Raw genomic sequence first — 11,450 nt, forward strand, 5'->3', positions numbered from 1 at the left:
AAAAGGACCCTGAACAAACTGATTAACATCTTGGACAATGAGTGTCACCCACTCCACAGCACTATTGTTAAGCAGAAGAGCCTGATCAGCTGGAGACTTCGCTCACTGCCTTGCACAACAGACAGACTGAGAAAGTCATTTATCCCCAGGGCCAACTAGGAGCATCTCGCTGCAGCCTGCGGGAAGGCGGGGCTTGACATCAAGCCCAGCCCACATCCAAGTCAGCCATGTTTTTTTGTATTACGTCACACAGTTTGAAATTGCTGGCGGCGAGAGGGAGGCAGTCAGCAGAGAGAGCCAGGACTCGCAACGAGACTGAGCGAGCTGCTACATTCTACAAACCAGCAACTTACTGCAAAACATGTTTTATTGTGTAATTCAACACGTAAACTGTGGATTCAAACCAGTGCAACAACTCGCAACAGCACCAACGTTTCCATAAGAACGCCGTTGTCACACTACTCGTTCGTCAGATAGGAATAGCTAGCTGGCTAGCTAGCCAGCAAAGTTAACCACCCAGATGGCAAGAGGCTGGCGGCGGCCCACCGGTTTCTCTGTCGCTGGCGGACCGCTGAGTTTTTGCACATCGGTTCTACCGCGGTCCGCTGGGCTAACGAGCTTTGACCACCTTTTCTTTATCCATTTATACGGCGGACTGCCGGTGGCCTAACGTTACCATCGCGGGTTGCTTAAAAGTAGCCTATCTACCGGTGGTCCGATAGCTGCTTGCTATCTGGGCTGTAGCCTATATTTGAGATGAGGATATGTCTAGCTTGATCTAATCAGTTAACGTTACACAATGCATGCTTTTGGTTCACCTGTTAATAAAGCAAAATCGCCCCTTTGTAGGCTACATTTGGTTGTAATGGAGAATTCTTGCTGTTAAACTGATAGTCCATGATAATGAAACAACACACCATTCTACTTTTGAGGGCTAAATTAAATGAAATATGGCTCGTTTTCCGTTTGAACACATTGTCATCAATGACCATTTTTTTATGAATGTGTATGTTATTGTTTCAAAACCGGAAATCAAATGAACGAAAAAGTACACGAACCCAATTACAATAACTAGCCTAGGCCTACATGAAAAATTCACTGTGGTTGCATGAAATGTCATTTGTGTTTAGCCTACATCATCAGTTTCTATCATCTAATATGAAACAATATACTATATAATTCGCTACCGGGCTGTCGGTAGCTAGATTGTATGTCTACGGTCGGTAGTAAAGCCAAAGCGTATGGGGAGTGACGTAGGCAAAGAAAACATGGCTGAGTTGGATGTGGGCGGGGCTTGATGTCAAGCCACGCCTTCCCGCAGGCTGCAGCGAGGTGTACTTGGGGAGGTGCTAACCACCTCCACATTGACCCCATCAATGTGGACTGGTAGCAGAGTGGGCTTAGAGCTGCGGAAATCCACCACCATCTCCTTGGTCTTTGAAGTGTTGAGTTGAAGATGATTTCAAGATGAGTTTGCACCATTGCACAAAGTCCTCCACCAGGCTCCTGTACTCCTCCTGCCCGTTCCTGATACACCCCACAATTGCAGTATCATCAGAAAATGTCTGCATGTGGCATGACTCGGTGTTGTAGCAGAAGTCAGATGTGTACAGGGTGAACAGGACTGGAGAGAGCACAGTTCCCTGTGGCACTCCGGTGCTGCAGATCACAGTGTCAGAGAGACAGTTCTTCAGTCTGACTAACTGTGGTCGCCGGGTCAGGTAATCTGTAATCCAGGTTACCAGGTGAGCGCCCACACCCATCTGCAAGAGCTTGTCTCCCAATCTGAGGGGTTGGATGGTGTTAAAAGCACTTGAGAAATCAAAGAACATGATTCTCACAGCACTTTTCCCCTTGTCTAGGTGGGAATGTGTCCTGTGTAGAAGATAAGTGATGGCATCGTCCACGCCCACTTTCTCCTGGTATGCAAACTGTAACGGGTCTAGTGCATGGCGTACCTGGGGTCTGAGCATACCTAAGACCAATCGCTCCATTGTCTTCATCACATGTAATGTAAGAGCGACAGGTCTGTAGTCATTAAGCTCACTAGGGTGTGGCTTCTTAGGGACAGGGGTAAGACATGATGTCTTCCACAGTGTTGGAACTTGTCCAAGGCGTAGGCTCAAATTGAAGATGTGCTTCAGTGGCTCCCCAGTTCAGCAGCACAGGCCTTTGGTAATGTTTATTATTTATGTATGTATGTATGTATGTATGTATGTATGTATGTATTACAGTTTTTCTCAGTCGCTTTGGTGCTTTTCTCACATCACTATTAACATTTGCACAGCAGTTAGTGCATTTCTCAAAACAATTAGTGCAAACTGCAAAACCTAGTGGATAACCTGCAAAAGCACGTCACTTGCTCAAAATGGATAGTCCATTCCTCAAAAGCAAGTATTTATGTCAATGAAACTGCCAGTGTCATCAAAATGAGAAGTCTAGACACCATCGTTTATGAACAGTAAGACAGTGAAATGGCTTTGTCATGTTTTCATTACGACAGTTTATGCTCTCAGAACTCGGTGACACTACCTGAAAATGCTCAAGACAGCGCTATACAGTACTTGTACAGCCATTTGAAAACTACAGTAAAGTTACAAATTGCTGTAGTTAGGGGAGTAAGTGAGTACAAGACACTGAATATGTACGTTTCACAGTGTTACTGTATATGCACTTTGCAATTCTACAGCATTGTGACAGAATTTGATAACTAGTTCACCAATTGTGTATGTAATGACTCAAGCAATTAAATGAAGACTAGATTAGTTTTATTGGGAACGACTATTCAGCATCCATAAGTATAGTTAATTTTGACTGACATGACAAAGCAACTGATACATGTTCAAAAGCATTTGCAATTTGTTCAGAGGAAGGAGAAATTGCTACTATGATGTGCACAAATGACTAAATGTTGTGGAGGTTGAACTAAGTTATGAGAATTTTCATTCTGATCTGAGAAAAGCACCAAAGCGACTGAGAAAAACTGTAATAAACAAAAACATCTCTGTCAGTTCCATGCAATTTTTAACAGTTATCAAAAAGAAAGGTCATTTTTGGATGGATGGGTTTTTTGTGAATGTTTCTTCTTCTACCTAAGATTTTAGTCATCTTTAGTTCATGTGATACTTTATTGTCTATGCACAAATTAAGTACCAGTAGTCTGAAAAGAAATGCAGTTTTACATCTAACCAGTGGTGCAAATAAATGACATGTCCCAATGGGCCTTCATGAAATGCGTCGCTAGACTGTTCATACACATTTTAACGGGCCAAGTTGAAGAGCTGTTGTCCGTTATTGTTCGTGCAAATATAGGCTGATTTATGTTCCCTTGCATTGTGTAACTGAGGTCCATGGCTAGTCTGGCTTTTACCAGACCAAGCTCAATCTTTCAAGAAATCAAAAAATAAATTGCCGGCAGATCAGGCTGGGTTCACCCAGCCTAGTCCATGGTAGGCGCCCGATATTGTTTAATTTTCCTATTGAGATATCCACGCTCTGGCAAAAATGCATCAGGGAGTTATGACAAAACTGTGACTGTTAACAAACTAGATCCTAATAGAAAGCTGTTAGCTTCCCTAAGCTACAGGTATAAGGTAGCCTATTTACAACACAAATTGTCAATAGGCTATGCTGACGACACAAATAAAATCTCCATTGGAAACCAATGGCTTACGCCTTACAGTATCAGCGGACTTAAGTTGCCACATCATGGCGAAAAGTTGTAATAAAATTCACGCAGCTCCGTGAATCACAGAAAGCGCGAATGAAGTAGCCACTTCTAAATGGGACCCACTGCACAGTAGCTGAAGATCTGTGGCTAAAGCAGCCATAATGAAAGCCATAATGAAGGTGTCATTGTTTGGATACTTCACACACACATGCTTTTTAATCTCACAGACTACAACTACCAAGCTGGAATCAAAGCACATCGATTCCCCGCTCACACCCTGCACACACGTAAAACAAAACTAAACAGGCGTCTCAGTCTCACGCATGTAGGCCTATAGCCATAGGCAAAACTGTATCGGACCGGTGTAACGTTGGTAAATCATCCATTGCACAGAAAGATTTTTGTAGCACGTGCAACAAATAATATTACGATTATGTGTACAGCCCTGCCTTGGATACATCTCTCAAAGTGCGCTCTAAAATATTTGGTTTAGATGTAGATCACGGGTGCGTTAATTTTGAAAATAGAGTATTGAAGTAGCCTAGTGGGTGTTTGGGAATGAACGTTAGCTCAGATGCTTTTTGAGACTTTTGTGGTCTTAATGCAACACTTTACAAAGCACTGACAGGGCCACCAAGGACTGTGACCAAATCAACAGCAGAAAAAAACATATTTAGCAAGCAGAAATGTCCCAGCCCGGTGTTTGCATCATAGACAGGTTATCTTTCAGGTATATTTTCCATTAGAAAACCATCGCATTAGGGAACGTTGTGGCTAACTTACTTAGCTTGTTAGTAGGCCAGAATGAGATGACAGTCGAAAGATACAATAGTGCTGCTATCAATTTGCTTGGTATAACCGCATTTATAGTTTTCTACAAATGCAATCAAATTGGCCTCCATCACTCAACCAATGCTAACGGTAACATTATTGTACCTAGGTCCTATACATAGATTTCTATGCAACGTCACGAAAACATGCGCAACCAAAGTCCTTTTAGGCAAGTCCCTTCACTCGGCCAACGTTTTATGGGCACTCATCGGGCACAGTCTTTGGGTCGAACTGCGCGTGCGCAAGGCTTCACGACACCAATCTTGCTCCAGCGGCGAGATCACAACACATGATTGGCACGATGTCTTCACAACACACCATATGATTGGCTCAATGTATTCACATCACACCACATGATTGGCTCAATGTATTCACATGTCGACGTTTTGCCGAGGAAGGGGTGGGATATGTGTAGACAACGGCCACATTGGCGTGACAAACTAGCCCCATGCATTTCTATGGAGTATTTTTTGAGTGCTGTGTCTCCACATTAGAAAGTCTCTGGCGCAACTAAGAGGCAGAAAGCACCATAGAACAGCATAGAGCAATGCTGTCCATGAAAAGAATAAAATGAGTTTTTGTGCTGAAAACTGCACCAATTCGAAATCATGATGGTTAGAGATTGTTCAATATGTTCAATATCCCTAACAGAATGCATGTCTTCGCCAAAAATGACAAAATACGATGTTATATTAATAATTCAAATGAACGTCAAACTCTGAAATATAGTCTGAAATGAGATGTTATTATCATTGAGGCAACAGGGGTATACAAAAAAATCCGATTGTAGCTTAGTTTATAACGTTGTGGACGGCCACCAAGTGTCTTCTGCCCCACGGCTACGCGCGCATCTAATTTTGTTGGTAAACGGGAAACCCGTGTATAGCTATTGATATTATAAGATTAACGTACCTGCAGAAAAAAACAAGCATGTCCAATAAACATTCTCAGATTTATTTCGGCTTCAAGAAGAAATGGGAATTACATTTCATGTGAAAATCGTCCTATCCTTATTAGACGTTCTCTGCGGTAAACTACAGTCCTTGTAGGAAGCGTCCATTGTTTTTCCAACCCACTTTAGACTAACTTCCAACAAAATTACGTCTCACTGCAGTGATGAGCCATCTGGTGGACAAATGACTACGTATCGCCAATACTGGAAATGCAGCCATGATGATGATGATGAATATTTAGAAAATTGCTGCATCACTCAGGGCATTTCTTCAGAACATTCAGTTGTGCTTCAAAACAAGGAACTACACATCCTGACATTTGGAGGTTGGTATCATGGCTGGACGTACACCACTGGCTTTCACTATGGCAATGGAGCAATTACTGTATAAGGGCATCTAAATGGGTTGTTGGAAGTGAAAGGGTCCAGGGCAGCACTTGGTTATGTCCCACCTGAGCTTATATGGATTCTACAGTGTGTGATATTGTTGGGCAATGGCAGAGTTAAAGAGTAAGGCTGGTCCTGGTACCAGTTGGAAAGTATTTAAGGCTACATAACAGGAGAGGAGGCAGGTGCTAACCTGCTTTGTTCACGAGCAAGAAGAAACTAAACAATCAACAGTGATGCCTCAAAAAGAATCAAGGGAAATGGATGAACTGTGATATTGAGAAGAGGAAGGTCACCTGCAGAGAGCTGTAGGCTTAGGCTATGAATGCTAACCACAATCAATTCATTGTTGGAGCCACTTATGATGTCCTTCCAACTCCGCAGAACCACAGTAAATAGGTGAAGAGGGTGAGTGTGTAATCTGAGTGTGACTGAATTGCTTACTATTTTAGGGTGATTCAATAACTCCCTTTGGCAATACTTCAGAGGAAGATTTTGAAAGGAAAGGAAGAAGCTAAACCATGCGGAATTGGTAGCGGAAGTAAGGGACGCAGCTGGCAAGCACACGCAAGATAAATGGAGATTAGTGTTAGGGGCTTTGTAGCTAAATAAAACATAACACTTCTGTTGAAATTTGGTTTTTACAGATGGTCACCTAGAAAGTTATACCTTGAGGTGTACCTGATGGTGTCTCTTGGTGTGACATGTGTCCAAACCCAACATGACTGTACAGGGGGGTGGGTCTGAGACTCCAGATCCCACTGTTTTTTGAGGTGTTGTGGGTTTATTTCAATGAAACACTAGTAAAATGCTCACAAAGGCAGCTTTGTTGTTGACGTTGTTGACATTGTTTTGTGCTGAAGGATCTATGGTTGTGTTTAACTGTAGTTGGCTGTGGGCAACATATGTCATACTGTGAAGGAGTGCCTTTATGTACCCAGGGACAACCTGCAGCCAATTGCGGGTTGCTGTTGGATCCTTCACCCTCTTTTATATTAGGCTAGATTGTCAATCAGCTGCTGTTGGAAGGCCCCAACTAAAAGCACAAGGAATTTACATATTTTCCTGTGTATTACTGAAATTGACTAATAGTATAACACATACTATACTATGTTATCTTTTCCAGGTTTTACCATGAGAAATTTGAAGATTACCCCAAATCTCGAAGATGCATCATTCCTTTTATCTATTAGAGCCTGTGTACACTTAACTGTAACATACCAGAGCACTGGAGCATTGCCTTTGTGATTTTATAGAAAATGTTCATATAATACAGGACCCATGTTAAATGTAATTTTCTGATGTTGTTTAAAACTCCTATTTCTAAATAACAAAATCTGTTCATTTAACTTTAAAATATAAACAGTGACACTTTAGGTTACTTCATAAGAGTGACATGACACTCTTATAACCCTAACACTAACCCTTACCTGTCATGACAAAAACCGAATGACACTAGACAGAAGCGAGTGACAGAAGTGTGACACATTCATGACAGTGTCATGTCACTCTTATGTAGATACTGTACCTTCAAGTAAAGTGTAACCATAGAAACAAACAGAAGAAAAGAGTTTTGGTTGCAGGTCCTTTATGCACATTGTCCTTCAATTAAAAGATGAAATATGAACAGTAAATATTTTTTATTTGTGTTTATATCTAGGCAGATTCTATTCTGTGTGACTTGTCTTCATGCTCTGAATCCTTCTACAACCCATGCTGTATATTATGCCTTAATGAGTTCATTCATCACCAGCCCTTATTACAACTGACAGTACATCTTCTAATTGCAGGGCAAGTTTCACAATTGGCACAAAAAGACATTATAATAGAGAAATTGTGCCTTGATGATCTGTGCATCATATTTGACAGGGCAAGGCAAATGGAAGCACATTCTTGAATAAGTATTCTGTGCATAGTCCCACCCCATACAGCTACATATCTCATACACTGTTGTGCTAACTATTAAGTAGAAATGTTAGATTATATTTCCATTCACATTCTAATTTTGAGCTACAATTTCAATCTCATACTGTACTTGACATAAATCTTTATGAACAAGCTCTGTGTTTTCACATCTGACAGTCACAGACACCCCGGAGACCCAATCCCTGACTATCGGCTAAATTAGTTTTTGGAGTTTGAGGGCCCATCTGTGATTTTGTTCAGGCTAGTGAATGAGTGTAGTTTACTGAAATACTTAAGGAATGAATTTGCTTTGGTGGTATGGATGTACTGCTCCGCGATCAATATAATGTTCAATTAAGAGAGCATTGATTGTGAAATGTATTGGACAACACCTGTCTATCACTTAATTCACATCCCTAAGCATGTACCTTACCTCAAGGAGGAAGCTGGCCATCTCTACAGCCACATTCAGAGCACTGAGTTTGGCCAGAAAGGAGTCTAGCACACACACCTGAGAAGATGAGCTTGTTGGGGGCACTGGACAGAAATCAGGGTATTTCGTGTTGAGGTGGGTCCACTGCAATGCTGAACTGTTCGATATCAAACCACAGCTACAGGAGCGGGCTTGGTTGGTATGCACGCCTTCATATGAGGTGGAGGTCCAGCGGTGGGCGTGCGTCAGGTCGATTAGGGAGTCACCGCCATCGTGCTCAAGCGCTGCTGCCACAGCTTCCAGCGACTGACAAAAAGCATCTGCCCCCTGCAGGAGGTCTGAGCGAGAGCAGTCCAGTGCAGTGGAAACATCCAACAGATTTTCCTGACTCTGTGGTAGTCCATGAAAAACAAGTTACTCCAGTCCCAATTTGATAAAATACATTCAGAAAAAATTCCTAGTGTCTGAAGTTTAGTTGACACTGTGACATTCTAATGTGCATTGACGATCACCTGAATATTTATATTTATACATTTTATACAAAAAAACCTGAACAGTTAATATTAAATAACTGAACCAACACCAGAAAGGAAATGCAAAAAGCATTGTAATGATAACTTGTATAAGTTTCATTAAATTAAATGAAATAGAGCATTCCAACAAGAGGAATACATCAAAAGCAACAAAGTTGATATTAAATTGCATTATATATGACCAAACTGTCTACAACACTAACCGTAAGGGATAACCAAGTAAAAGGGGGACAAACCATGTGGCGGATGTAGGCAGCTAGATGTGTCTCCATGCAGCCACCCCCCAGCAGTGCATAAGGGTCTTTCAGAGTCAGCCGCAACACATGAGCTGCCCTCTCACATGCCAACTGTTATTTACAGACGAAGCCATTTTTAGCTAAAACAGTTCTCTGATGAGAACAAAATGGTTTGCATTCGAATACACTTATTTTGTTATTCTCAGTTGAGATTAAGGATGGTGACTGGCACAATAGTTTGCTACATCAGCTTACCTTAAGTTCATCCAGCATGGTCTCATTCCTGTGGCAAAGCACCATGGTACACACCACAGGGTCCCCAGAGGGTATTAGGTGCAGCATCTTTCTAGATCCAAAACACTGTATCCGCAGTGCATTCACCTGTCCATAGGTCTCTGCAGGAACTGGAGTGCGGGAAGTTGCCATGGCCTGAGCACCTGTCACAAAGATTCATTTCCAAAAATGAACTGACATTGCACGGAGATATTTACCTAGACAAATCAAATAAGTGTAATCCTCTATACTGACATAATTCCAATCAGTTATAACAACCCTTACAGAAATTTCAGGTTTCTGGCGAACAGTTGCTGCAAATTTGCGGCAAGGTCATATTTTCACATGCAAATTAGGTTTCTGGCAAACAGTTGCAGTTAACTTTTGGCCTGCAATGTTGCCGTAAATTTGCAGCAATGTCATAGGCAAACTAGGTTTTTAACTAATTCATTGGAAGTTTGCCATTATTGGCTAAGAGTGTGGCAAATCACTGGCGGCAAACTTCTCATTGTTGCCAGAACTTTGCTGGAAGTTTGCCTCTAGCGGCCAACAGGCAATCTTCTGGCAATATTTTCTAGTGAACTCATTTGTTTCCTACAATTCAACCACACATTTATTGCAAATATGCCGCAAAGTGCCCAAACATTTAATTTGTGTAAGGGAAATCGCATTTATTTGACTGGCTGTCCATATGACTAAGAAATCAAACCTGTCGTGGTGATGACTGGATCCAAGAGAGCGATGCCCAGCCTCTCCACCACTATCACACCACGTTCTTCCAGGTACTGCTGCAGGATGGGGTGGATCACCCTCTGGCACATGAACAGGGTCACCCCGTCCCTGATCACCTGCTCACCCAGCTTCAGAAGTGTGCCTAGGAGGTCTGCTTCTGGGTCAGCTCCATGGTGGATCTCAAGGGTCTTCTCCCCAATCTCTGACAGATCTCCAGACAGTGAGGCACTGAACACCGCTACTCTATAGGGACCAGATTCAAGTCTCTCTATAGCTTCAGATGGAAACAACTCAGGCATGTCTACTAAAATCCCTGGAAAGACAGCCGATTTCTCCACTGCCTCCCCCACCAAAGGAACCACTACTGTCTTTCCAAGCTGCACACTGTCAGAACAATTGGTGGAAATTGTTTGTAGGAAGGCCTTTATCACCAAAGTACTAATGTAATGTGTTTCAGTGGGATTAAGTCCACAAGCTGGTTTGCTCATGATACTGCTTCGAGCTAAGGCCAGAAGTTCCTGACAGCTGTTGAAATCTATTTTGACCTTACAGTTGCAGTCCCTTTCCATTAGGTATGTGTTACATAGCTTCTGTAGATGTCTGATCACGGAGATCACAACGCCGGTCCTAATATCAAGTCTTTTAATGTTTTCGACGAGTTCAAGACAAAGAATAGCGGCAAATAATCCACAGTCACTGAAACGCTGTATGTGATTCTGTAAGGAAACAACCAACAGCTTCAGTAAAGGTTCGGACGTTTGCACAGTTCTGAAGAGCACTGCCGATGTGGAGGTGGTTTGAACGTGGCCTCCAACATTGTTGTGAACTTGCTTTAGTCTGCCGTATGGACCATAACATGATGTTACAATGCGCCGCAGCAATGTAATTTTCTTACCTACTTCATCATCAGACAGAGGATCATCCGTGCAGACAGACTGCGTTTTATTGCAGAGGCGTGACATGTTTATCTAATATGAGGTAGGCTATGCTAACTGCTGACTGATATACGTGTTTTGCTTGTTAAATACAAACTAGTTGATATCTTCCAACCCCGTCCATAAAAGGCCTACTTTCCAGAGTTTACCATAGACCGTAAAAACAACTAAATAAAATGCGATCCCGTCCAACGTTTTTGACTTAAGCAGAGCCCGTCTACATTCTCTGATTTAAGCGTCTACTTGCTACCCTAATCCTACATCCATGCGTTCCTGCGATTGCCAGTAAGTAATAATGAGTAAGTATTCTTCGTTTGGTTAAGACAAATTACCATTAACGATGTGCTTTAAAGGTTACATCGAACTTATTTCCATATATGGATATAGGTCAGATGCATAGGGTAATTTTTCTACTATATCTGTTTTTATTATTCAGGCATTGAATTCAGTTGCCTTGTTGGTTTCCATAGCAGTAGGGTCCTTACACACACGTGATGAAAACATACAGGGCATGTTCGTGCTTGCCACGTGTTGGAGGTTGGCTCTCTGCGTGATTTGCCTAC

General features: G+C 42.1%; 2 protein-coding genes across 6 annotated transcripts in view; one reads left to right on the forward strand and one right to left on the reverse strand.

Annotated features, from left to right (window-relative positions):
- The window catches only part of LOC125311815 (3-oxo-5-alpha-steroid 4-dehydrogenase 2-like), a 24,803-nt gene extending 17,336 nt beyond the window's left edge, over positions 1–7,467 (forward strand). For all 3 annotated transcript variants that reach the window (XM_048270162.1, XM_048270161.1, XM_048270163.1), the window contains one exon: positions 6,967–7,467. In XM_048270162.1, coding sequence (XP_048126119.1) covers positions 6,967–7,033 — 67 coding nt within the window. In that variant the 3' untranslated portion in view covers positions 7,034–7,467. The remainder of the gene's footprint in view (positions 1–6,966) is intronic.
- mkks (MKKS centrosomal shuttling protein) lies at positions 7,412–11,155 on the reverse strand. Of its 3 annotated transcripts, none has more exons than XM_048270158.1 (5): positions 10,848–11,153; positions 9,930–10,668; positions 9,203–9,384; positions 8,948–9,058; positions 7,412–8,568 (listed from the first exon to the last, which is right to left on the reverse strand). In XM_048270158.1, the coding sequence occupies exons 2-5, from the start codon at positions 10,519–10,521 to the stop codon at positions 8,149–8,151; spliced, it is 1,305 nt and encodes a 434-aa protein (XP_048126115.1). In that variant the 5' UTR covers positions 10,522–10,668; positions 10,848–11,153; the 3' UTR covers positions 7,412–8,148. The 3 variants fall into 3 exon arrangements, with proteins under 3 accessions (XP_048126115.1, XP_048126116.1, XP_048126114.1); XM_048270159.1 differs by having other exon boundaries at positions 9,930–10,195; positions 10,848–10,916; XM_048270157.1 differs by having other exon boundaries at positions 9,930–11,155.
- Between the last annotated feature and the right edge of the window lie 295 nt (positions 11,156–11,450).

Source organism: Alosa alosa, chromosome 18 (assembly GCF_017589495.1).
Source record: "Alosa alosa isolate M-15738 ecotype Scorff River chromosome 18, AALO_Geno_1.1, whole genome shotgun sequence".
Lineage (NCBI taxonomy): Eukaryota > Metazoa > Chordata > Actinopteri > Clupeiformes > Clupeidae > Alosa > Alosa alosa.